The sequence below is a fragment of the Trichosurus vulpecula genome, chromosome 7, assembly GCF_011100635.1.
Source record: "Trichosurus vulpecula isolate mTriVul1 chromosome 7, mTriVul1.pri, whole genome shotgun sequence".
Taxonomy (NCBI): domain Eukaryota; kingdom Metazoa; phylum Chordata; class Mammalia; order Diprotodontia; family Phalangeridae; genus Trichosurus; species Trichosurus vulpecula.
Window position 1 is genome coordinate 267,151,984 of NC_050579.1, and position 26,232 is coordinate 267,178,215.

Here is a 26,232-nt window from a genome sequence, read left to right on the forward strand (position 1 = left end):
TCGATCTCACCGTTTTATGTCTGTCAGATACTTAATGACTGTGGTAAGCACTCTTCTGAACCTCCCACCTTCGTCACTTATTGAGACTAGTTTCATAAATATAAATTGTAGCGTGAAACAGGAGTTGAAGTATGATATAATGGGGGTGGGGGAGATCGATGGATTTAGAAGACTTGGGTAGAAATCCCAGCTCTGCCACTTATTTAACGCTGTGTGAACTTGGAAAACTAGTTTTCCCTTCTGGGAATTAGAATATTTAAGATATTGCAGAAAGTATGGGAAATGGATTAAATGATCTAACTTTCCCTAAGTCTTATGACTTCCATTATTTGTCCTAAAGTTAAATCACTCAAGTTTCAAAAGATGCTTTATCCTAACATTCCAGATCTGATAAGTAATGAAGGTGAGGAGGAATGAAAAATGGGGTATTATGAGGGAGATTCTACAAAAAAAAACTCTTACAAATTTTTCACAACTTATTTTATTGACATTTGCATTGCTTCCATTTTACAGTAGAATAGAACAATAGGAAATTGAGGTGTGGGAGGAGAATGGAAAAGGATGGGGGACATTCCCATAGTAGCATTACACAGAATACAGGATGTTTCTCTATAGCTAAAATAGGCAATACTGAGAGCCAGGCAGGTCTCTCCAAGAAATGTTGAGGGATAGGAGAAAGAGAAGAGAAAATGGAGAAGTAAAGGGGATGATGTAGAGACAAAGAAGGAAAGAGTAGGAGGAAAAAGAAATTCTTGGAGCCATAATAAGATTAATGGGATGGTGGAGGTCAGCTGGTGTCATCACTGGTCACAGGACTGACATGCAGGGAAATCCAGACACTTGAAGGATAGTCATTTGAGTCAGAAGGCTACTTACTAGGACTACTTAAATGAAATCAATTGGGGGGAGATTTTATTAATAACAATTATAGCTAGCCTTTATTACTCTAAGGTTTGCAAAACACTTTACAAAAGTTACCTCATTTAATCCTCACCTGAACTTTTTAAGTCAGTGCATTTGTCTCCATTTTACATAGGAAAAATTAAGGTAACTTGCCCAGGGTCACACAGCTTTTAAAATATCTAGAGGCCAGCTATCAAGGTCAAGGTTTTAAGGTCACCAGGGGTAGATTTAGATTCTATGTCAAAGAGGCATCATTCTTAGGGAACTTAAAAGGTCCTGGCAGGAATTATAGAGCTAAAGATTTAGGGTTCTATATGGGAGAGTTACAGAGTGACTCCTTGAATTTCTGGGGGACTGATGGAAGAAAAGGGATATGACTGGAAGACAAGGAGTGAGGTTCTGGGGAGGGGGGAGGTGACTGGTACAGAGTCCCTAGGCAGTAATCCGGTAGTTGGGATGAATCTGGGGTCTGATGTCACAGACCATGCCAAGGAGTTGAGCCAGGACACGCTCACGGCTGCGCTGCTGAGAGCTCTGCATGCCCTGTACCTGGCGCCGAGTTGCCTGTTCCACCTCAGCTGATAAGTTCCCCTGGGAGCCCATGGCCTGGGTGGGGGGAGGGGGTAAGGTGGGTGAGGGCATTAGGGAAAGAGAAATAGGAAAGAAAAAGACAAAGAGAAGGGTCCCAGAGTGTGAGGTTGCCACAGGAAGAGACAGAAAGTTCAAGGAAAAAAAAGCCCAAATGTGGATATTACCCCTTCCCCTGAATCCTTATGTAAAGACTATGTGAATTCTACAAGAGCTATCCAGGCAACAGACACACAATCTTCATTATAACCTCACCCCATAATAACCCAGAAACTGAATTCTCCACCAATTCCAACATTATCACCTGGGCCAGAAGGATTCCACATTTCCCACCGTAGACCACTGCCATCCTCCACACTGGATGTAAAAAGCCCAAATACTGCCTCATAAATTCTGTGCTTCCCTTAAAGCACCCCCACCCCAGGCTTCCCTCCACATCAGTAAAATATTTGAAAATGCTATATATCTCTTAGGGGTCCCCACCCCATTAGAGTTCTCGTCACCCTCAACATCACCCTGATTCCCTTTTTCAATCCACGATATGCCCCATATCTTACCGCTTGCTGCTTGCTCTGGAACTCCTGCTCTCGCTCCCTACGGTACTGTTCTACCTCCATCTGAGCCTCTTCCTTGGCCTGCTTCAGACGCCGAGCCTTCCCTGGAGTGAAAGAAGGAAAGAACATCCCCAGAAAGGTAGTTAAGGGCTCCTTCAACCAAGAGCCCTTCATGATCACGCGCAGTTCAGTCCCCCACACGGCTCTCCAAAGCAACCCTGGCATCTTGGGCCTAATCCCACCTCATATCCCCCCTCCCCCCATACCAGCTCCTCTCAGTAATCTGAATGTCCAGTCCTTCTAAAGCCCCGTTCCCTGCCAAGGCTCTCACTCTTTCGGGCATCTGCCACTTTCTCAGCGGCTCTCTTCTCGGCCTGCAGCAGCTGCTGGATGCCCTGGGATTGACTGGCCATCGCTACTTGTGAGCGAGCGAGGCTGATGCTGCCAAAGGTACCAGCTTACAGCCGCCACCTCCACCCCCACCCCCACTTCATCCAGCTATGCCTCCTTCCCTCCGTTGGGTCATAGCGTCCCCCTGCTTTCAGTTCGCTCTTCCTCCCAATTCCTTCTCTTCCCTCCATCCCATCCCCTTGCTCTTGCAGTACCACCTGAGATCACCCGAGGGCAACAGAGACCAGATCATTGCCTGCTAGTGTCTCCCCGCCACCCCCCTTCCCCCCAGCAGGTTTCCTATCCTCTTTCTCTTTTTTTGGCAGCATGACTTGCACGTCACTGATGCCTCCATTCTAGGCCTCGGTGGGTAGGAGCTTCTGTGGACTGATTGAGATTGGTGGCCATGGGCATGACAGACATGGCGGTCCAAGAATGGAATCATCACCCACTGGAAATGGAGGATGGACAGGCTGGCTTTTCCTTAAGTCTGGGCAACTCCACTTCCTGATAGCCAGCATCTGTTTACCGCTTTACGATTTGCAAAACGCTTCAAAAATAGGCTCCTTTTATCCTTACAGTAACCCCAGGAGGTGAGGAAACGGGCGCAGAGAAATTCAGTGCCTTGCCCAGGGCCACCCAGCTAGTACACCTGGAAATACCTGGCCTAAGACACTAGGATGTGGCCTTGGGCGAGTCACTTAAGGAAAGGCAAGAAGCATTTATTCGCTTCGGTGACATACCTACTATGTGCCAGGCACCAAGCACTTTACTAATATTGCAAACATTCTCTCGTTTGGTCCTCGCAGCAACCCCGGGAGGTAAGTCCCCAACTAGAGGATGAGTGGCAGGAAATCGGCCGAGGCCCCACCCGGGCTCACGCGGCTAGTTACCGCGTATGAGGCTGGGAATGCATTCCGGTGCCCCGATTCCACCTCCGAGGCCGGCCTCCGCTCCCTCATCTGTAAGATGGGGGTGATAACAGCCCCTGCCTGCCAGGGTTGGGTGAGGGTAAAGGGCCGCATAAATCCTCGTGAGGATCGCTACGTGTCTGAGGCTGGACTCCAGAACTTCATCCGCTGAGCCCCGCCCCGCCCCCCCCCTTGTCTCTTGTTCATTGCCAGTCCTTTCCCCAAGGGCCCCCTGCGTCCGCCTCCCACCCGCTCTCTCTGTGTCTGCTCCCCTCCCCGGCCCCCATCTTCCTCCTAGGTTCCTCCAGTCCAGACCCCCACGCGGGCTTACTTCGCCCTTCTCTATTCACGCTGGTGCCCAACAGAGTACAGCCCCTCCCCCCTCCCCCTGCCCCTGCCGGTCCGGCGGAACCTTTGTCTCGTGCCTCGCGAGGTTAGTGGGCCCGCGAACCTCGGCGGTGGTTGCCGTCCGTCCTATCCCCGGCCCCCCCCCCCCCCCCCCCGCTCGTTTCCGGTTTACTTCCGCCCTTTTCCTGCCGGCTGCCCGGGCCCCAGGCGGGCCCCCAGCTCGTTTTAACCGCGTGTAAGAGGTTTTACCTTCCGCCACCGACCCTGGGAGGCCGAGCGCTTGTCGCCGCTCTGGGCCTCCGAGTGTTCCGGGCTGCGGTGATGTCTGCAAAGGGACCGAGGGCCCGGATTCCCGGACTCGGCTACCCAGTAGCAGCGCGGCCCGGGACCGAGTCTTTTCACCCGTGCCTCCTGTTCCTCAGCCGGGATTGGGGTTGGGCCAGATCGGGGTTCTTTCCATGTGTGTCGGGGGCCCCTTTTCGAAATAACGTTTAGCTCGAGGTTAGTGAAAATAGAGACATCGTTCCCCCCGCCCGAGGGAGCTCGCAGAACACCCCGCCCTGACCCTTGCAGAGCTGCAACACTAGGGCCTTGCATCCCCACGACTCAGCCGGTAGGCGGCGGCAGCCCCGAGGGTCACAAAACAGGGACGTCAAGGCGGGCAAAGGGGCTTTGGAGTGGTAGCGCCTGGCTGGAGCCCATCTCCACCCTGAGTCCTGCTGGCCTGATATCGTCGATGCGCAGAAAGATAATTATCTAAACCAGACGATTACGAAATTCATAGGCACAAATTTTGCAACCAGTCCGATGTTCCTTTACCCTTCGAAATCCCTTTTTAACTTGGACTTTTTAAACATGAGTAATGCTGAAATGTTTTGTGGCGCTTCATATGTATAATGGGTGTCGCATTTCTTGCCTTTTCGATACGTTAAGGAGGGGCTGAAGAGGGAGAGATTTTGGAACTGAAAATAAAATGAAAAACTGCATATAATGAAAATTGTATTTTTCGGCTTAAAAGACCCCAAGCAATTTTATCTCCTCTCCAAAATTATGTAGCTACTTACCACAATACTCTATCGGGTACTAAAGTTTTGAAGAGGAGACAGTTTTTATTTCAAGACTTAAAGTGGAAGGTAGAAGTGTACAAAAGTGGGAGGAATTGAGAGTGTGGGAAAGCAGGGAAGATGAAAGGGAGCTTGTGTTCTCTTCTGGTTCTCATTGCCTCATTTTCTCTCTTCTCAATCCAAGACCTATCATGGGTTCTTCCTCTCACCGCCGCAGACGCCAGCGACGTTTCCGAAGATACCTGTCTACCGGACGCCTGAGCAAGGCCCGATCCCTCTTTCGGCGCCACCCAAGGCTGGATATAGATGCTGGAGAGCCACCACCGCTCCACCGCGCCTGTGCCCGCCGTGATGCCTCTGCCCTTCGACTGTTACTCCACCTTGGGGCTGACCCCGCTCACCAGGACCGCCATGGAAATACTGCTCTGCATGCTGCTGCTCGACAGGGTCCTAGTGGTGAGTCCAGCCCTTATAGAACAGCTGTGAGAGTGTCAGACAGTAATAGTCTGCTCTCAGAATCTAAGATGAAAGCAAGACCCTTTGGATGCAAGATATTTGTCCGGTCGTTGGAATGAATTTCTTCCTCTATAAAGTGGGAATGATAATGATAGTTATGCTATCCCCTTTGTTGTTGTGAAGGTGTAACAACAGTGCAGCTCGCAGCTGCTGCAGGGGTGTAAGACCCAACAAGACCAGCAACAAGAGCCGCCAGCGCAGGTTCTTTGATCTGCTTTACTAAGGAAAGCAACTTTAAGGGGTTAACAATCTCACTTTAATCAAACATACATGTATCATTCACTCAGCTCAGGGGGAAAAGCCAGCACCTGAGCTTCAGAGCAAATACAAACAGAAATTATCAACAGATCCAATAACACAATTCAACAGACAGGTTTTGCCTGATCAAGACACTACATACATGGTTACCAAAAAGAGAAGCACTAACATCTGGGTTTTCTTCAAAGCTCCAGGGGCTACCCAGAGTCTCCACACTAACACACTTCCAGTGAGTGAGAGCCCCAGACAAAATGCTAACCTCTGTGTTTATGTACCCTTTTTAGGGCCCTAAGGGTTCACGTCCAATCAGCAAAAGGGTGTGAGCCTGGGGCTTTGCACCTAGTAAGGCTTAATCAAAGGTGCTTGATTACTTTAGCATTCTGAAAGAGGAAACAGTAAAAAAAAAAAAGTCCCACCCTAATTACTGTAACAGAAGGTCATAATAGATAACATGTAAAGGTAGTTGTAAACCCTAACATATAGTGTATGTGTGTGTATGTGTCAATATATATCTACATATGTGTATACATAGGTGTGCATATTTAGATTCGTATAGACATGCATATGTGTGGTGGGTATATACACATAATATATGTACATTTATGAATCTATGTATATATCTGTGTGTACATACTTGTTGGATATATACATATCTAAGATGGCATTCAAAATTTTTACATCCATTCATTTAGCTCCTACTCCGTTTGCTTCCAAGATGGTAGTCATTTTTACAACCTGCTTTTTTCTGTCCAGATGTATCTGTATCCCTGGTGGCCACCATCTGGCCCATGATGGTGGTCTTCTAAGTAAAAGTTGGCACCCAAATGGGTAGTTTTTCTCCCTCTCCAAAGCTCCCACCATTATATAATTTCTCCAGCATTCAGATAAGGCAGCTGGGGGCATAGTGGGTAGAGTGCCAGGCCTGAAGCCAGGAAGACTCCTCTTCCTGAGTTCAAATCTGGCCTCAAACACTTACTGGTTGTGTGACCCTGGGCAAGTCACTTAACTCTGTTTGCCTCAGTTTCCTTATCTGTAAAATGAGCTAGAAATACCACTTTAGTATCTGTGCCAAGAAAACCCCAAATGGGGTCACAGAATCAGACATCAGACATGACTAAAATGGCTGAACAACAATAACAAAGCCCAGATAGCAACCGACAATGTTCTTATAATCTAAGATGAGAGCCACGGCAATTTCATTCTTTGACCCCTCCCAACAGCCTACAAGGACTTCTTCCTGCCTCTGATGACACAATGTCCCACTGCCATGAAGATGAAGAACAAACTAGGAGAGACCCCTGGGGAACTTCTAGACTGGGAAAGTCCCCCAGAGTCATCTGTAGAAGCGGAGGAAGAAGAGGAAGAGGCTTACAGGGAGAGAAAATGGAGACAAAAGCTTCAGGAGGAGCTAGAGGATGAGTGGCAGGAAATGCTGGGGAGGTTTGAGGGTAAGGAGACCCCAGACCAATGCCCTCTCGGTTCCTGCACCTCCCCCACTTCGCATATCCCTTGTTGCTTAGCTACTCCACACTCGTTCCCATCCCTTTCATCTTTGCCGTCTCCATCTCTTCTGCCTCCCATCTCTCTCCTGACTGCCTTCCTCCTGGCCTCATTGTTTCTCTTCCTGCTTCCTCCTTAAGAAGCATTTTCTCTTTATATACCCATTGCTCCTTAGGTGATGAGGATGCCACCTTAGACATGCCAGAGCCTGAGTCCTTCTCTGCCTGGACTGAACGCCTGGCCCGAGAACATGCCCAGAAACGACAACAGCAACACGCAGCAGAGAGAGCCCAGCGTCCAAAGTGTATGTCAGCCTCCTATCGCAGCTGGCAGCAACAAGAGGAGGAACGTCGTCTGTTCCAAGAGCGAGCCCAGGCCAAGGAAGAAGAACTGAGGGAGAGCAGAGCCCAGAAAACCCAGGAAGCTAGAGGGCGCTGTTGGGGAGACCCCAATAGGACAAAGCCCAGGGGAGATCTCTCCAAGGGAGGGGAAAGATTTTGGTGTTCTGGAGATATACCCTGGCCCTGCCTTGCGGGAAGGGACCCTGAGGCAATGGCAGCAGCCTTGGTGGCCAGGGGCCCCCCACCCACAGATCGGGGAGCCCTAAGGAAGTATTTGAGGGCCCAGCAGGTCCAATGGCATCCTGACCGATTCCTGCAGAGATTTGGGTGTCAGATTGAAGCTAGGGAAAGGGAAAAAGTAATGGAGATTGTGACAGCTCTGTCCCAGGCCCTCAATCGACATGCAGAAGGCCTAAAGTGACCCAGAGAAAAAAGACAGTGAGTACACAAGATATGAATAATGCAGACAACAGGATTCAGGAGATAAGGACAGAATATAAGATCTGGAATGAGGAAAAAATTGGGTATAGGAATAGAGGCTAAGGAGTGGAAACAGTAAAAAGGATGAGGTCTGAATGAGAGTGGGTTGTGGGTTAGAGATGAAGCTGAGCTGGAGCAGTCATGGGAGGTTGCTACCACTAAATCACTTCTCTTCCTGCTTATTTCCTAATAAAACCTAGTTCCCCATCTTATTCCTAATCTCTCCTCTGCCTTTTTCCATCACTGTGGTTTCTATCACCTATGACATCTCCTCCTGCTTACTAAGCCTACAGTTCTCATATGGCAGAGACATCCATGTTCGTGCGATATAATGTTGGCCTGTGATATCACTTCATCCTGGCCACCACGCCGCCGCCACCACCCCCCCTACCCCCCGACAAGATCAAGGTATAGAGGCTTTTGCCTGCCCCACCAAAGCTCATGTGTCTCTTCCTTTCTCCCCCTCAATTTTAGATCAAGTGCCTAAGTCTCTTCAACCCAGTTGTTTGCGGCTGGAGAAATAGGCTTAATGTGAACAGGGCAAAAAGGGAACAAAGCTGTGGTCTCTTCTCTCCCCCCTCTACCAGAACCACATCCTCCACCCCCTTAACTCCCCACCCCCCCACCCCCAGGGCTTTCCCTTTGCTGAGTCACTAGGATTTGAGGTGGGGGTCAGTTGAGGCTAGGAGACCCATCAGGAGGATTGTAGGAGGGCAGAATTAGGGGGAGCCAAGAGCAGAGAGGGAAGCAGCCCCTCTGTGGGGGAGTGGAATTTCGGTTGCTAAAAATAACTTCAGGGGAAGGAGGAGGAAAGGGCCAAATTGTGTAACCTGGGCTCTCTGTTCTTGGGTAACCTGAGGTCCACACCCGAGAACTGGGTCCAGCCTTCCTAGTCTCAGACCATGCTTCTCAAAGAATTCAGATATCAGCACTTTGTAAATACCACCAGCATACCTTCTACTGCCCCTACTGCCTTTCAGAATCTAGAGAATTGTCCCAGCTCTCCACCCCGTTCTTCCCTGCCTCGTCCCTTTCCCCCATCCCCATTTCAGGACTCTGTCCCAGCTTCTGCTCCCCTCAGGGACCCACGAACTTTGGTCTTTTGCCCTGGTCTGCAGTCTCCAGGGTGATACGGGCCCGGTCTGTACTTCATAGATCATTATCTCCTCTTCCGGGAAATAGTGGTTGAAGCTCCGTGGGGGGGGCTTAGAGGTCAGGTGGGGATTCCCATGGGGGGCATTCCTTACTCCCTCCTCTGGCCTCCCCATACCTCCCACCCCAGCTTCCAGGAAACAGGAGGTGGGAGTGGAGATTAGACAATAACTGCTTCCCTTTCAGCATAACTGCTTTAGTTCTAAGAGATGGAGCTAGAGGAAATGGAAGAAGATGCCTTTTCACGCCTGTGGGTGCACATGCTCATCTATTTGTTATGTTAGAACTCGCATCTGCTTGGAGGAGGCCCAGAGAGGCAGAGTTAGGGATAGGGCATTAAGTCGAGGGTGCCTTTGAGGAGACTAATGAAAATAAAATGGGAGGGGGAAGTGGACACAGCAGCCTCTGAAAGGACATAAAGTCTCCAGTCACCCTTACCTCTTCATTCGGCCTGCTTGACGTCCGGTTAGTTGCAGTATCTGTTTGACTCTACCTTCATGACATGTCTCATCCTTATCCTCTTCCAGTCCACCCTAGTTTAGGCTCTTACCGCCTGGACCCTTGCCCCGGCCTCTTTCCATGGTTGCCTAATTGTTTCACTGCATGGAGCCTCTTTCCTCTTCAATATGACTGCCAAATTTATATTCCTAAAACACAGGTCTGACTAGGTCACTACCCTGCTTGAGAAACTGCGGGATAAACAGACTATAGAATAAAATAGAAATATTCAGCGTTAAAAACCCTTGACAGTCTGGCTCCAGTCTGCCTTTCCAGGCTGATTACAAATGATTTCCCCCTCAGTCATTCTATTCCAAGGCTAATGGGCCTACTTTGCTTCCCCAAACACAGCTCTGTTCTCCATCAGACACCGTAGACGTGGCCACACGTGTTCCGTGCCTGGAATGCTCTCCTGCCTGGCCTCTGCCTTTTGAAACTCTTGACTCCCTTCAAGGCTAGCTTAAGTGCCATATCTGACAAAGGGCCTTTCTCTCCTCTCAAGAGTCTGTATTTATTTTATGTACACTTCGTGTTTTCTTACCTGTGTACAGATTGTTCCTTTCCCCTCCTTCCCCCACTCCCACTCTAGTAGAATGCTTCTCTAGTAGAAAACAAAGATTGGTATTTTTTTTTTTGGCTTTGGATCTCCAGCAGATAGCAGCAATGCCTGGCACATGGTCGGTGTTTAATAAATGTCTTTTGGGTTTTAATTGAACTGAATGAGATGGATGTCATCTGGATGTGGATACGAGGATATGGACAAGATTTTCTGAGGGAGACAAGATTAGGGTGTAGGACATAAGTCTTTTGAACGGACAGTGTGGTCTCGGGGAAATTGAAGAAGGTTCTCAGAGGGAATTGCTGTGATTTAGAAGGACTTTGCTTGAACTGTGAACAGCCTGGGCATCCAATTCCTCATAGAGACTTCAGAACCAGCAAGCAAAGAGCTCTAGGGTTGGGAATAGTAAGGTTTATGCCCTGGATAAGAGGGCATAGTGAAGAGAGGGGACAGGAAGTACCAGTACCTGGGCAACCCCTCCCCCTTCCACCCAGAAGAGCTTTTTCTTTATTTCTAAGCACATTGCCTCTTCCCTTACGGATGTTATATAAAGTAATATATATCCAGGTATCTCCCACCACCCCCAATTCTCCAACTCTTCGCAAGTCCCACTCTCAATGTGTTTGGCCCCCCAGCCCTGAAGGGGGTTCCCCTGAGATGAGGGTGAAGTTCACTTTCTCTCACCACACAGTTTCCGGTTCTGTGTCTTGCTTCTGAGGCCGATAAAAATACTGGTCCCCTAGGGGCCCTTAGCTTCCTCTGACCCCCTGGGGCCAGGCACCCAGGCATCCTGTGCCTCTGTCCTGGGGGAGGGCAGGGATCCCCCTGATTAGTGACTCAGGTTCCTAACAACTAAGAAATGGGGATGGGTGCAACTATGTCCTTGTGAGCTCCGGGATCAAAGTCAGGAATTTGGGTTACAATAGAAATTGTATTGGAGTCAGACTGAACTTCTATCAGACAGAACCAGGAAGAATAATGTTAGAAACGAGGCTAGTGGGATTGTGAGTCAACACTAAGGTTGGGATTAGGGTTAGGGTAGAAAATGGTGGCTAATATCTGGATCAGACATAGGATAGGGCAATCCTATAGATTGAATAAGATCTAAAATGGGGAAAGGTACCAGAGGAAGACTTGGGTTGTCAATGAGGCAGGTATTCTCTCCCCTAAACTGCCTTTCTTTTGACAGATCACATTTTAACCTTACATTAAAATTATTTGGATATATGTAATTTCCCCTACTAAATTCCAAACATTGTGAGGACAGCTGTGCCTCCTTTATCTTTGTAATTCCCATGGGAGCTTGCCCATGCCATACCTTTAACAAACCTTTATTGAATGAATAGGTGGGGTTAGAAATGGATTTAATAGGCTGAGGTCAACATTAGTGTTGGGAGTTCAGGTGAGAGGTGCAAATTCAGGTTTAAAGTTAGGGTTGTAATAAAGATTGTATTCGTATTGAGGGTAAAATGCCAAATGGATTTGGAAGGTGAGTATTGAGATCATTGTGAGGTTGCAATTGGCCTTGATTTAGGGTTAAATTCAGGGTTGGGGTTGAGTTAGAATTGGGATTAAAGATAGAATTAAATTTGATTTAGAATTATGTTAAGTTCCAGGCTGGGGTTGGGTTAGAGTCTTATTTGATTTCTGTTTCTATATGGAGACTCCAATGATTTCATTAATTTCTTTGCAAAAGCCTCCCTGCTCCATGTCACTGTAAAGTTAGGTGAGAGCCAGCTATCCACATTATCCCCCTTCACACACAGGGAAACCTTGCCACCAACCACCTGCCTCTCCACAGAGAGAAACTGAATCCTTCTCAATTTCTGAAACTGAGATTGAAACCAAGATCTGCCCTTCCTGACGGCAACCTAGTACACTGTCATATTGTCTTTGACACCAGTCTCAGGCACCCTTCCTCAGCCTTCGACTTTTCCAGTCTCAAAATGAGTTCATAACTCTTCTCTCAGTTTATCCGCACCTCTCTATCTCTCAGTTTCCCCCCTCGATTCCTCACTTTCCTCCTCTCTCTCTCTCTGGGTTTCCCCGTCTCTTGGTCTTTCACTCTTTGTCTCTGTCTCTGGCCCTCAGTCGTCATCCCTTTCAGTTCTTCACACTCACACTGCCAGGTCTTTCAAACTCCCTGACCTCCCATCCTTCAGTCTCTGTTTCTCTCTGTCCCTCAGCCTTCCCTTCTACTCTGTCTCTGTCTTTCAATCTCCTTTCTGTCTCTCACTGATATTTGGACTGGGTGTACATCATACTTACTTGGTTCCATTCTAACTCTTCCCTGTCTTTTATCTGCCCACAATGACAGAAAAACAGAAAAAAAACACAGGAAGGAACAAGAACACAAGAAAAGACTAAAAGAAACAGAGATAGCAGAAAGATAGTGAGAGAAAGAGACAGAGAAGCCTAGATTTAAGGAAAAGGAAAGGGAAATAGATAAGGGAAGGGGGAAGGGAGAAGTAGGAAATGACAGAAGGGAAAGCGGATGGTGACAGACTTGGAGGATGAGGGATAGATTTGAGAGACAAGAATGAGCCACCGTGTGTGTGTGTGTGTGTGTGTGTGTGTAGCCAATACACCTTATATCATATATGTAGGAGCTCAGAACACAGAAGGACAGTTTTGTGCATGAGAAGTCTTGTCAGCTGAATGATGCTCACACGTGCCTGGCATGACCAAGAAGGTTACACAAAAGATAATTATGCCACCTGAGAGGGTGAGATGAGGAGGGGAAGACAGTTCTATATAGACTCAGTCTGGAAGGGGGAATCTACGTCACACATGGCTACATGATTTGTTCTTTGTTAACTCTCAGGCAACACATGCTAGAGACAGATAGACTTTACGTGGGCTAAGGACTATGTAACTTAAGACACAACTTAAGGAGTTGTGCGTATGGCAAGGGGCATAGATATACATAGTAGGGAATGAGAAAAATGGGGGTGGCATAGTCTGGGGGGGGAGTGGAGGGGTCATGAAGGAAATAAAGATCTAGAAGATCTCTGGGGGCTCTTCCAATTCAGTCCCCCTCCCCCTTCACCTTCATGTTACCTTCCCCCTAAACCCTCCTAACCCCACTCCCTTTTCCCAGAACTGTGGTCTCCTGGCCCCCAGCCTTAGGCTTTCCTGCCTTCGGCAGAAACATCAGCTCCTTCTTCTAAGCCCCGGGGGCTTCCCCGAGCCAGGCTAGAGCCCTGAACTCTCCCGCCCTGCTGCCGCTTCCTCTATAAAGGGACCCAGGCGGCCGGGCCCAGGAAGCCCAGCTCATAGCAGGTAGGGGCCCCTGGCTGAGACACTCCTGAACCCTGAGCCATTCCCCCTGCCCCTTAAGACCCCCTGATTCCACATTCCCTCACCATAGCTTCCTGTGTCTATTATTTCCTCCTGCACCTCTCTGGGTCTGCTTTGGGCTCGGTCTCTACCTCCTTCTTTCTGGGCCTCTGACTTTCTGTCTGTCAGTCTCTTCTGTCTGCTTCTGTTTCTGTTCCTCTCTGCCTGTTTCTGTTTCTCTGTCTCATTTCTCATTTCTGTCAATGAGTCTCTCTCTGTACTTCTGTTTTTCCTCTCTACACAGGTCTCTGTCTTGGCATCTCTGTCAGCTTCTTTATGTCAGTAGGTTTTCCCTATCTTCCCGTTTCTGTCTCTGTGCTTGTTTCCCTTTTCCTTTTCCTCTTTCTCCCCTTCCCTACTCTCCCCACACCCATTATGTCCACCCTGGCCCCTTCTCCACTTTCTCTTTCTCCTCAGGTTCTCCCCATGACCTCATCTGGAGTCCTGTGCCTTCTGGGGGCGCTGTGCCTCCAGGTGCTTTGTCTACAGCCACCAGGGGCTCAGGTGAGAGGCAACAGGACAGGGAATGACCTGGGGGTCAAGAGATTAAAGGGACAAGAAAGAAATCTTGGTCCTCTGGTACCTTCTTAACCATGTTCTCTCATAGGGGGCTCCTAATCCTGATAACTCCCACTCATCTAGCCCAGCCCCACCACAGACAGCTCAGCATCTCAGACAGAAGAACCTCAAAAGAGACACCCTCAAACCAGCTGCTCACCTTGTTGGTAAGAACCTAGATGTTACACCTTCTCCACTTCCCCCATAGACCCAAGCATCCAGTTCCCAGTTTTTCCCCCCTTAGTGACACCCCTGACTTCTGTGTCTCTCCCCTAGGAGATCCCAGCATCCGGGACTCTATACATTGGAGGGCAAGCACAGACCATGCTTTCCTCCAACACGGCTTCTCTCTAAGCAACAACTCCCTGTTGGTCCCCACAAGCGGCCTCTACTTCGTTTACTCCCAGGTTGTCTTCTCAGGAGTCAGCTGTTCTGAGATTACTCCCAGCCTACTCTACCTGAGTCATGAGGTGTTTCTCTTCTCCTCCAAGGACCAGGGTCATGTACCCCTCCTGAGTGCCCAAAAGTCTGTGTGCCCCGGGACCCAAGGACCCTGGAGAAGATCAGTCTACCAAGGAGCTGTGTTCCTGCTCACCCAGGGAGATCAGCTATCTACACACACAGATGGTGTCTCTCACCTGCTCCAGTCCCCTAGTAATGTCTTTTTTGGGGCCTTTGCACTATAGAGAAATAGAAAAATAAGGAGGAAAATGGCTTCCCAGCCCACCAGCACGCCCTTTCCACCACTCCTACAGTTTCAAGGGTCCACACCGTCACTACCTGCTTCCACCATTGCTTCAGTTCCTTTCAAGTGTTTCCCCTCTCTGCAGCCTCCAGAGATGGAATTCTGGGTGGTTTGAAGGCACCCCAGGATGGAGGTTGAGGTGAGGGCAGCCACACACACCGCCACCCCTGAACCCCTGCCAGATGCTGGACTGAGAATTTCAAGTCTAACCAGAAATACCCAGACAAAAGTGATTTGGTTGGCTGGCTAAGTGGGGTTTAAGCTTGGCCATGGAAGGGAAAAGGAAAGAAAGATTGTGTGGGGTGGGTATTGGGGTTGGTTGGGACAGGGAATGGGGAAAATTATTTATGAATGGTGATTATTAAATTATTTATTTATAGAGAAGCTGAGAATGGGAAGAGGGAGGAAGATACAAAGGCGGAAAGATAGCTCAGGAAGACATATCAGGTAGACACAGAGGCGAAAAAGTAGAAAAGGAATGAGGGAGAGAGGGAGGTGATTCAGGTGAGAAGGAGAAGGGCTTGTAAAAATGGGGACAGCAGAGTGCTAGGGACCCTATCCGGGCCTATGCCCTCAGCAAAGTTCAATAAATATTTTTCCTCTGAGATATGTCTGTCTGTCTGTTCAAAGGATGGGGTAACAGGGGTCTTTGTGGAGGGGGACACAAAATGGGAAGATACTAAGGGCCATGTTGGAAGAGAAGGATATGTAATGAAACATGGGGACAACTGGGGAGAAGAATACATAAGGCTATGGGAGAATAAAAGTAAGATGGGGGGCTTAGAAGACATGAGTGATAAAGGTATGTGTGGGGATGTGATATCAAAGAATATAGGGGGCTTCTAGGAATATATACTCTAACATGGGGATGCTCTGAGGGGGTCATGGAGGACTTGGGGGACCTACACCAAGGAACAAAAAATTCCTGTAGGCCAAGAATGAAACCCATGATTGGAGTCCAGTGGGCAGAATGAAAGAAGGACCTCCCCAGGCCAGGTTCCACCCTCTTTGCGATGTCCCTACTCCTTTCAGAAATTCAGATCCCAAACCCCAACTTTCTCCCTTCTCTCCTCAAGGGAGTTCCAATGCCCCAGACCTTGGTTTGTTCTTCTTTCAGGGTCCCAGACATCTGAATTTGAAAACCCTAAGCTCACCACTTAAGCCCTAGCCTTTCTTGAATGGTGTCTCAAGATCTAAGGGGCCAGAGGCGTGGGGAATTAGAATTGGGAATCGGTTCAGGACACCTTCCCTCCTACAATCATCATTGGGGTTAAGGGGCGTGATACCCCTGTACTCTTGGGTTTCCTCAAGTCCAACTTTCCAATACCCACCCCCATTGGGAGGAAGAAACTGAGAGGAGCTTGGGGAAGGTCCACAGGGCACCCCCCCACACAGCTTCCTCCAGATGAGCTCATGGGTTTCTCCACCAGGGAAGTTTTCTGCCCGACCGCTGGGTGAGAGAGCCTTCTCCCCCGCCCTCCTGACACCCTCCCCTTGAGGCATATAAAGGCAGCTGCTCAGTCACCCAGTTGACAGAAGCTCCCATACAGAGAGCACCAGGGGAGTAATCAGAGAGAAGAAGACTGCTCCAGGCTCTCTGAAATTCTTTCACCCCTTAAAAAAACCCAAACCACTGGGCACTCTTTCTCTCTCTCTCTCATACACACACACACCCTCTCTCTGTGTCCCCTGGGCCGTTTGACTCTCTGCATCAAGGAACTACAGATTTGGACATCAGCCTCTCCCAAACAACACCACTGGAAACCAAGCAGCTCCACAAAACAGGAACCATGAGCACAGAGAGCATGATCCGAGACTTGGAGCTAGCAGAAGAGGCCCTCAAAAGGAAGGCAAGGGGGCCCCTAGGCCTTGGACGCTGCCTCTGCCTCACACTTATCTCCTCCTTTCTTCTTGCTGGGGCCACCGTTCTCTTCTGCCTGCTGCACTTCGGGGTGATTGGACCCCAGAAGGAACAGGTGAGAGACAGATAACTTATTCTAGTGCCTCACAAATACTTGACCATAGAAACAAGAACAGAGAAGGGTTGGGGGAGCCAGGACAGATGAGAAAAGAAGGATATGGAGATAAAGAAAGAGAGGGAAAGATATGACAAGAGATAGAGGGATGGAGAAACTGCAATAAGGGAAACAGATGGGAAAAGAAAGAGAATGATGGAAAGAAAGGAAGACAGGAGGGAAAAGAGCTAAAGAGAGAGATAAATGGGGAGAATCTTAGAGAAACAGAGAGAAAGATGGAATTGATAAGGGAGAGAGATATGAGGGAAATGAAATGAGAATTAGGAGAGGCATGTGTAGGTGCACCTAGGTATATATCCCGGCCTTTCTCTTCTTAACTCTCTTTGTATATGATTCATCATTGACCTCTTCTCCCTTCTTTCTTTTCTAGGAGTCCACAGATACCTTTCTTGACATGAAACCTCTGACCCAGAGAGTCAGTAAGTGTTGATAATCCCCTGTTGATAATCCAATCTCCTAAACTTTCATTCCCAAGTGAGATATATCTGGGATGAGGCTGGGAATAGGGATGGGGGAACAGTTCTTAGGAGACAGGAAACATCTCTGAATTTTGGTTTTTGGTGGAGGGGAAGGGAAATGAAAGAGAGCTAAAGCTCAGTTTTAAACTTTCATTTCTTCCTTCTCTTTTCTCCCCCATCCCAGGATCTTTGCAGAATGAAAGTGCCAAGCCTGTAGCTCATCTTATAGGTAAGAACTTGAAACTTTGGAATTGGAGTCAGACAGGGCCTGGAACGAGGGGATGGGCTAAAAGTCAATATGGAACTTTGGGGATAAAGTGGAACCTATGGGGGGAAAAGTATTGGGAGGAAAGGAAGAGGGACAGGGAGAAGAAGATGGCTAGAACTAGAAGAACGGGATGAAGAGAATAGAAAGAATGCAAGGGATAGGATTCAATGAGGATAAATAGAACCTGAGGGGCATGACATGAAGAATTCCTTGAACTTTAGAAATAAGATGTGGGGAACAAAGTTTGGGGAAGAAAATGTGGAAGATGAAACTCAAAAGAAACATATGGTCTCAACTTTTCCTCCCTCTTTCCCTACAGCTGATCAACTGGCAGAGGGGCAGCTCCTGTGGGTCGGTGATGTTGCCAATACCCTTCTGATGAATGGCATGGAACTGGTAGACAACCAGCTGGTGCTGCCATCCACTGGGCTCTACTTGGTCTACTCCCAGCTCCTTTACAAGGGCAGCCAGTGTGGCAAAGAATCCCTGGTCCTCACTCACAAAATCTCCCGGTTTACACTCTCCTACCAAAAGAAGGTCACCCTCCTGGCTAACATCAGGAGCTCGTGCCGGAAGGCGGCAGAAGACGATGGGGAGCCCAGCGCCTGGTATGAACCAGTGTACCTAGCTGGCGTCTTCCAGCTCACCGAAGGCGATAAGCTTGTTGTTGACACCAACTATCCCGAGAATCTCGACTTTGCTGAGCCTGGCCAGCTGTATTTTGGGGCCATTGCCCTTTGAGAGAAGAAAGGGAGTCATACCCCTGCTCCCACACCCTCTCCTTGTCCCTCACTCACCTTTATCAGTCTTCATGTCCCTTGAGTGCCTCCCTTTTCTGGGCCTGAAAAGTGGTTTAAAGACTGGGAACAAGAAATTAGAACAATCTAGAATATGACAAAGAACAATGAAAAAATAAGGGTCAGAAGAGTCGAGCTAGTAATGTCCCCTGGTATTGCTGTATATCAAGGACTATAGAAATACAGGGTCCAGAGGGACATAAAAATCCATCAAGAAGTCCATACGCTGAAACAAATGTAGAACCTGGACCAAAACGAGGAACCCAGAACCTAGAGTAGAATGCCTGGCACACAGAGCAAGAGCCAACCCTTGAAGCCTGACCTGAAGTAAAGAACCCTCTTAACTTTAGAACACTCCCTGAGGTACATATCTAATCTAGACCCTGAAATGAATCAAAATCCGATCATTCCTGTTGTATTTATTGTAACACAGGAGCCCTGCCATTTGCCTCCAGGGTGGTTTCTGTTATTTATGTTTATTTATTTATTTATTTGTATATTTATTTATTATTTATTTATTCTTGAATATATTTATTAAGGAGGTTAGCATTCATGGGGGACCCAGATGTTGAGGTTTCCCCAGCTCAAGAGTATTTTCTGTGAAAATGGAGCCAAAGCAAGGGGTGCTCCTATCCTGGCCCCTTGCCCACACTCCCATCTTCCTATTAAAAAAAAAATTATTTGATTCTGTTACATTGCTGACTTAGTGGCTGTGTGTCTCTGTGTCTCTAAACCTCTGCTCCCTGGGGGAGCTGTGTCTGTAAGCACCCTGTTTGTCAGTGGTGAGAAATAAACTTTGCTTTCAAAACACTTGGAATTTGATGAGATTGTCATTTATTGCTTATTTATTAAGTGACAAGAGTGTTTGGGAGATCACAGTGCATTGAATGAGTCATTTCTTTTATTTTTCCTCTCTCTGCCTCATTCCAAGGTGGGAAAATCTTCCTCTTTGCCTTCCAATTCCTTCTCCCCAGGATGTGAGAACCCTCTCTACAATCCCTTCCTCACCTCTAGTCCTTAGGTTCCAAGATCATAGAATCCAGGAGATCTCACAGAGATAAAGACTGGAAAAGCATCCCTACACCCTGATACTTACCAAGCCAATTGAGACCATCCTATGGGAGCTTCCTCAATACTACTCTTCAAAAATTCCAATTATCATTGCTCACCCTCTCCTCCTTTCCTCCTTCTTCTCCAAAAGGTCATATTCCTACCTGTACCTTGATCTCGTTCCCTCTACCTCCAGTACCCATCTGCTTGACTCCTTCCAAATTCCTACAAACATGTTCAGGTCTTCCCAATCCTATAAAGACCTTCCCTTGACTCTTGATCATTGATCCCATCCCTCCATTTCACTACCAACTTCTTGAAAACTTCATTTATTCCCAGAGTCTCCATTTCTTCCACCCATACTTTCCTAGATCCCATGCAACTAGCTTCTTGCCCCCTCCTGAACTCCTGTGTTCCCCTCATCTCATCTGAAATCAACTTTTCTTCGTCAGTACCAATAACCAAAATTTCTTTAGCCTGGGAAGGCAGGAGTCTGTGGGGGAAGATGGATCTCACGTCAGAGAAAGAGGGGAAATGGGGTTCTGTATGTATTGGGAAAGTTTTCATATTAAAGAGAGAGATTATGATGTGATTGGGAGTCAACTGTTTTCATCCAACACAATGTAAATAGAGCATCTGGATTCCCCCAGAGTGGCTTTCCTCCCTTCCCTGGAAATTTTCAAGTATTACCAACAAAGAGTGGAAGCGTGTTATCTTGGAGAGAGCATTAAGCAGAGTCAAACACCTATCCCTGACACTTATTGTGTTACCTTAGACAAATCATTAATGCCTCTGTGCCTCAGTTTCCTAATCTGTAAAATGAGGAAGTTGAACTAGATCACACAGCAGCTGTCATGGTCCAACTCATAACTAAAAGGAATTGCTGCTGTAACATACCTGACAAGGGGTCATCATCTAACCAATCTCTCCTTGGAAAGGAGGGAGAATGCCCCACCGCTGAAGGTAGCCTGCACCACGTTTGGACAACTCTTGGAGGTTTTCCCTGAAATCAAGCCAAAATAATGGCCTCTTTACAGCATCCTGCCCTGGCCCTGCTCCTGCTCTGGGGCCAATCAGAACAAGTCCAATCCGTCCTCCATATACTCCTAATACTAGTAGAGAGCTATCACCCAATCCCTTTCCCCTCCCACAAGTCCTTTTTCTTTCCAAGCTGAACGTCCCCAGCTTCTCCAACCGAAGGCCTCTAATTTCCTTTCTCACTCTAAATCCTATGAGACTGAGCCAGGCAAAGGAAATCTTACCTAGAGAATTGGAATTTCCAATTCTGGGCATTCCAAATGCTATCAGGGAAATTCCCCACAACTCAGGTGAAGTTTCCGGACTTTGTGGCCTGAGAGAGGAGGGGAAGGACAACATTCCCTTTGCCCTGAGTCACAGCCAAAGAACTTCTGGGGAGCCAGGTGTCCAGCCTCCCAATTTCCCTCCCCTACAGACTCCTTTCAGGGATCTAGGCTTCCTGCACTCTCAGCTTTCGGGAATCAGAACCAGAGCAACAAAGGCTATTCTGAAATAGAACCTACTGCCCAATCTGGTCTCTCTGATCTGGGATACGATGGGGAAAGGAACACGTGGGGTAAGACGGAGAGACAGAGACAAAACTATAGATGGACAGAGTTTTCTTCTCCCTACCCACTCCTGCCTCCACCCCCAATTTTGCTGTGTAGATGAACAAATATGTTATGTTTCTCAGGGCAACTAGTTCTTCGGAGGAACGAAAGGAGCCAAGGCCCCATGAAAGAAGAGTGACCTAGATAGAGCGTTGGGTCCGCCATCTGCTTCCTCCACTCTGGGACTCTAAATGGGTCAATGGTGGTGGGGCGGATGCTGTTCTTTTACCCCATTTCCCCCGCTCTTCCTGGAACCGGTGACCTGAGGTGTGAACTGGGGGCCAGGATTTTCCATTCCGCCTTGGATTTAAGAATGTTTTCCTCTGAAACTTTTTTTTTCTTTTTTGCCTCCCCATGACATGGTAATTTTCTCCACCCACCCACCCCTATTTCCCCTCTCTAGGACATGACAGCCTTTCCTCTCTGCTATACAGAGACTTTCTCTCTCCATATCTCTCCCAACCCCCATATGTCTCATTATCTCTGTCATAGAAGCCCTGGCCCTGGAACTCTTCAGGGGAGAGAAGTATCATAGCTCCCTCGGCCTACCCCAGACAGAGGTCATCAGGTGGGGCCCCGACGTAATCCTTGTGTGGCCTTGCCAGCGTGCTGAACCCTGGTAATTTTGGATGATACAGATAACTACCAATTACACCAAAATCTTTCCCTTGTTGGAAGGATTTTGCTAAAACACACATATTTCCAACTCCCCTCTTCCTCTTTAGTCTTTAGTTTTCCCGGGCTAAAGAAATTTTGATTATTGATCCTGGAGGGAAAAAAAAGCTGATTTGGGGATACTATAAAGAGACTGGAGGTAGGGACAGAGACTGATGATGTAGTTGGAGCGTCTAGGTCCCCTGAGTGACTGTCCTCCTCTCCTTTGAATTTCTCAAAATATTCCTGGGAAGATGACAGGCAGCAGGTCAGGTTTCTTGACAAAAAAAAAAGGTACCAGGCTGGGGTGGGAGTAGCTTTACAGGGTGTTGTGAGGATGTTTTTAAATTTAGCAGGGACACTTCCCTTTACCCTCAGTCTGAGATGGCATATGAAAGAACACTGGATTTAGAGCCGGAAGACCTGGGTTTGAATCTTGTCTCTCCCACTTAATACTTGTGTTGGTGTTGGATAACTCACTTAACTTCTCTGTACCTTGATCCCCACCTCAGTGAAGGGGTTGGACTAGGCTACTTTAAATCCTAAATCTACGATCAGGCCTAGTAGAGGAAGGGGTGGTGGGGTATACAACATAACGGTAGTGTCTTGGATGGGATGATCATGGGATGGAAGTGGAGTGCGTCATGGTGCGGTGACGAGCAAAGGAAACAGAGAGCAAGAGATAGGGCAAAGGAGGCAACAGTCATCTTTATTGTCAGGGCAAAACTTACAAGATACTCTTGGGTTCCTTGTTCAAGAAACTCTAATCCAATTACGATCTCATCTCTCCCTCCTTCCCTCCAGCTCTTACCTCTAGGACCTTACCCATCTAGCCATTTAATCTTCACTGACCCTAGGGGTAAGTACCTAGTGACTCTTTACCTGCACAACCCCCCTCCCCCCAAGTCACTGATACCCCCGCCAATGAACATTTGCCATAGGATCTGGCTGTCCCTCATCCCACCATTACAGCCCCGAAGAATGTCTTCCCCCTCCTGAAGTCCACCAGGTCAAGGTGACTGACATTAACATAGATCCTCTCACCCCCTCGAAGCTGAACTAACCCTCCAAACCCAACAGTGGCATACCACAAAGTGCCCTGCCCAGCAGGAGGGGTCACTGTCTCAAACCCCTGGAGCAGCAGTTCTGGCTCCCCTGACCCAGAGGCCCCCCTAGCCCGAAATAGCTGACTGCTAAGGGTGACAGGGACTCCAGGGTCCACAGCCTGATGAGAGCGGAACTGCTCTCCACCAGAGGGAGCTCGGCCCCTATAACCAATGTGACAATACAGAAAATAAATTCCATCCTGGGGAAGAGCCAGCAGCCCTTCATCTCCCAAGAATTGTGTTCCACTCTTCAGAAATGCCTCCTCGTGTCCTGACACCCAGCGCAGCCCGTGACCTGGTGTTGAGATACCTGTGGAGAAACAAAGGCAAAATGGTGAACACTGTTTCTTTAAGAACCAGCTCTAGAGCGAAGTGATTCTGTCCAGATCAAGCAAGTTTACTTGGAATCTGAGTAGGAACAGGATGAATGGGTGGGAAAAAGGTTGGAAGATTCAGGGAGGGGGTGGGGGTGGAGGAGAGGGAGAGAGAGAGAGAGAGAGAGAGACAGACAGAGACAGAGAGAGAGACAGAGAGAGAGTCACAGAGAGAGAGAATCCTAAATAGCCCAAGGGACTCAACGCTGAGTTCTGTGGCCCGCAGGTAGGTCTTGGTGTGGGAATCCAGATCTAGGTTTATGGAAGAGGGAACCTTTGCAAGTTCAAGTTAGATTTTCTGGGGAGCCCAAGATCTAGGATGCCAAAGGAACGAGAGAACCAGTGGGAGGTTAGGAAGTGAGTCTGGGGCAGTAGGACAGAAATTAATGGAAAATGGAAACCGGAAATAGGACAGATGGCACTAGGGAATAGGAACAGAGAAAAAAGAGAATAGGAAGGAATTGGGGAACCAACTGGGGAGTGTGGACATGAGACAATGGGAAATGAAAAAGGAATAGGGAAAGGGAAGGGGGAACAAAGAGCCCCATGGAAAAGCCAGTGAGGCAGAATGGGTTTTGACTCCAACACAGGTTTACTCTAGATCCACACTGGGTTTGTCTCAAATCTTCCCAAGTTCAAGCCTATCTCCACTTCCCTTAGTGAATCCAGGCTCTTACCTATGAGGTGTGCAGCTGGGGGGATAGGACTGAAATCCGATCTGGACTCCAACGGCAGCTTATGCAATCCTAGAGAGAAAGAGACAGAGAGGTGGAAAAAATTGAAGAGTGGGGAGAGTCCTTGAGGGAATCAAGATTCTGAAGATCATGAGCTAGATATCTGGGTTCTCGAGACAAAAGGGGGTAGGAAGAAGGACCCAGGACCACATCTAGATGCTGGGAAGCACCCTTACCCAGTTGCTGCAGCAATTGTCCTCCTGGACCAGAGGCGTCAGCTACCTGGGTGAGGAGACAGTGATCTGAAGTTCAAACATGACCAACATTACCTTCTCCTCCACTTGGATCCAAGAATTGGATTCTTCAGCTTCAGGCTCTTTTCCCCACAGCCAACCCACATTTCCCAGGGCCAGAGAGTCATGGGAGTCAGTGTGAAAAGAGAAAGGAGGGTATCAAATTCTGATAGCCCAAGAAGAGGTAGAAAAGTTCGAGGTGTATAATCCACAGGTGTCAGGAATACACAAGATAATGGATGAGGCAGATGGGGTGGGGGGTGGATTGTAGATGCTCACACAGGGACACAGAGAGGGGTATAGGGATGCCGGGTATTTCACAGAGGTAGACAGGGGGAGCCTAAGACACAGAAACTCAGAAAGAAACCAGAGCATAGAAAGAGAAACAGAGATGTTCCACAACAAAGGTGTGGTTACAGAGAGCGACTCAAGCAGCCACTGTTCACCTGTCCCCCCTCTTCTTGGGGCATCAGGGCCAGCACGGTCAGGACAGTGAGGGGTACAGACAGCAACAGAGTCCCCAATACTGCAGCTCCTACTGAGGCCAGCAAAAGGCAACCCTTCCTGTTAGGTCCACCAGCACAGGTCTCCAGCCCCGGAGCCCCCATTGATGCACTGAGCTAGGGCCTGAGCCAGAGAGGAGGGTCTTTCATACCCAGGGGTGGGGTTACTATCACCCCACACACAAACACCATGTACACACCTGTCTGGGACTTTCCAAATACCCCTCCTCTCATCATGGTTCCTCCCCACCAACCCCTAACCAGGTTTCCTGTTTACCCAGAGATGGGGCAGGGCAACTAGACGCCTAGATTCTTTGAACTCGGGAAGGAGGTAGGGTGCTACATAGCTTGATGCCTGGGTCTTTTAGAGGAATGGGCAGTGGGGGAGGGGAAGAGAAAAGAGATGAGGTTTGTGTGGCCATATCCTTATATGCCCAGGGGAAGTATCATAGCCTAAGGCTTGGGATATAGGCAGACCCTCTACATCTATCTCCTTGTCAATGCCCCAAATCTGCCTTTGTAATGAATGTTGGATGGCAGGGCTCAGTCTCAGTCACAATAAAACGTAGCTGAGACAGACGATGAGCTGCTGAGCAGTATATCTAAAGAGATAAGCAGCCAATAAATAAATATTTACTAGTACTTTGGACCAGTCCCTTTCCTCAAAGGGCTTACAATCCATTAGGTGTTAAGGTTGGGTTGTATAAAGGTTGTATAAAACTAACACATAACATAGGACATCATACCAAAGGAAAGGTGATGACAAGAATAACTCAGATTTCTAGGGAACAAAGCTCTTTCCCTCCTCTTTACCTCCTGTGAGGGAGGTAGTATAAGCTTCATCACCATTTTACAGATGAAGAAACAGGTTCTGAGACCTTAAGGGACTTGTCCTGCAGAATTTGAACCCAGGTCTCTTGATTGTGCCTTAAAGAGATTGCCTATAGCATGATATGTCATAAATAGCTCTGAATTTGAAGCCAGAAGACCTGAGCTAGAACCCTTGATCTTCTACGTAGTGACTGTGGCCGCGGGTAAATTATTTCACCTTTCTCTGAACCTCACTTTCCTCATCCAGGAAATTAGCTTAAGATTTATGCTTCTTTCTTCAATCAATCGATTAATAAACATTTATAAACATTTATTACATGTTTACCATGTGCCGCGTGGGGCAGCTAGGTGGCGCAGTGAGTAGAGCACTGGCTCTGGAATCAAGAGGACTGGAGTTCAAATCCGGCCTCAGCTGTGTAACCTTGGGCAAGGCACTGAACCCCAATTGCCCTGCCTTCCCCTCTCCAAAAAAATAAAAAAATAACCCCCCCCCAAGATAAACATTTACTATGTGCCATGTACCATACTAAGTACTAGGCATAGAAATATAAAAGTGAGACTGTCCCTGTCCTAAAGTAACTTACATTCTAACAGGTTACAATATGAGTACATAGGAAGGAAAGAATAAGCATTTATACAGCACCTACTATATACCAGGTATTGCTCTAGTGGTTTACAAATATTGTCTCATTTGATCCTCACAACAGCCTTCAGAGGCCAGTACGGTTATTGCGTCCACTTCACAGTTGATGAAACTGAGGCAAACAGAATTTAAGAGACTTGACCAGGATCATAAAGCTAGTCATTGTCTAAGGCTGGATTTGAACTCAGGTCTTCCTGACTCCAGGACTCCACT

General features: G+C 48.0%; 5 protein-coding genes across 11 annotated transcripts; 3 read left to right on the forward strand and 2 right to left on the reverse strand.

Moving 5' to 3' along the window:
- Nucleotides 1-463: 463 nt before the first annotated feature.
- On the reverse strand, nt 464-4,302 carry ATP6V1G2 (ATPase H+ transporting V1 subunit G2). Of its 5 annotated transcripts, none has more exons than XM_036766267.1 (3): nt 3,944-4,302; nt 2,049-2,149; nt 464-1,509 (listed from the first exon to the last, which is right to left on the reverse strand). In XM_036766267.1, the coding sequence occupies exons 2-3, from the start codon at nt 2,106-2,108 to the stop codon at nt 1,336-1,338; spliced, it is 234 nt and encodes a 77-aa protein (XP_036622162.1). In that variant the 5' UTR covers nt 2,109-2,149; nt 3,944-4,302; the 3' UTR covers nt 464-1,335. The 5 variants fall into 5 exon arrangements, with proteins under 5 accessions (XP_036622162.1, XP_036622164.1, XP_036622163.1 ...); XM_036766269.1 differs by lacking the exon at nt 3,944-4,302 and adding an exon at nt 3,759-3,849; XM_036766268.1 differs by lacking the exon at nt 3,944-4,302 and adding an exon at nt 3,678-3,842.
- NFKBIL1 (NFKB inhibitor like 1) lies at nt 2,861-8,065 on the forward strand. 3 transcript variants are annotated; one of them, XM_036766265.1, is made up of 4 exons: nt 2,861-3,256; nt 4,943-5,214; nt 6,753-6,980; nt 7,208-8,065. In XM_036766265.1, the coding sequence occupies exons 2-4, from the start codon at nt 4,950-4,952 to the stop codon at nt 7,792-7,794; spliced, it is 1,080 nt and encodes a 359-aa protein (XP_036622160.1). In that variant the 5' UTR covers nt 2,861-3,256; nt 4,943-4,949; the 3' UTR covers nt 7,795-8,065. The 3 variants fall into 3 exon arrangements, with proteins under 3 accessions (XP_036622160.1, XP_036622158.1, XP_036622159.1); XM_036766263.1 differs by lacking the exon at nt 2,861-3,256 and adding an exon at nt 3,854-4,195; XM_036766264.1 differs by lacking the exon at nt 2,861-3,256 and adding an exon at nt 3,886-3,929.
- Nucleotides 8,066-13,690: 5,625 nt separating this feature from the next.
- LTA (lymphotoxin alpha) lies at nt 13,691-15,232 on the forward strand. The gene is made up of 3 exons (XM_036768925.1): nt 13,691-13,905; nt 14,009-14,126; nt 14,236-15,232. The coding sequence occupies exons 1-3, from the start codon at nt 13,777-13,779 to the stop codon at nt 14,643-14,645; spliced, it is 657 nt and encodes a 218-aa protein (XP_036624820.1). The 5' UTR covers nt 13,691-13,776; the 3' UTR covers nt 14,646-15,232.
- Nucleotides 15,233-16,235: 1,003 nt separating this feature from the next.
- TNF (tumor necrosis factor) lies at nt 16,236-18,736 on the forward strand. The gene is made up of 4 exons (XM_036768457.1): nt 16,236-16,680; nt 17,111-17,159; nt 17,383-17,427; nt 17,786-18,736. Exons 1-4 carry the CDS (start codon nt 16,495-16,497, stop codon nt 18,205-18,207), a joined length of 702 nt encoding a protein of 233 aa, XP_036624352.1. The 5' UTR covers nt 16,236-16,494; the 3' UTR covers nt 18,208-18,736.
- Nucleotides 18,737-22,278: 3,542 nt separating this feature from the next.
- On the reverse strand, nt 22,279-24,668 carry LTB (lymphotoxin beta). The gene is made up of 4 exons (XM_036768553.1): nt 24,489-24,668; nt 23,986-24,031; nt 23,753-23,821; nt 22,279-23,011 (listed from the first exon to the last, which is right to left on the reverse strand). The coding sequence occupies exons 1-4, from the start codon at nt 24,648-24,650 to the stop codon at nt 22,551-22,553; spliced, it is 738 nt and encodes a 245-aa protein (XP_036624448.1). The 5' UTR covers nt 24,651-24,668; the 3' UTR covers nt 22,279-22,550.
- Nucleotides 24,669-26,232: the final 1,564 nt, after the last annotated feature.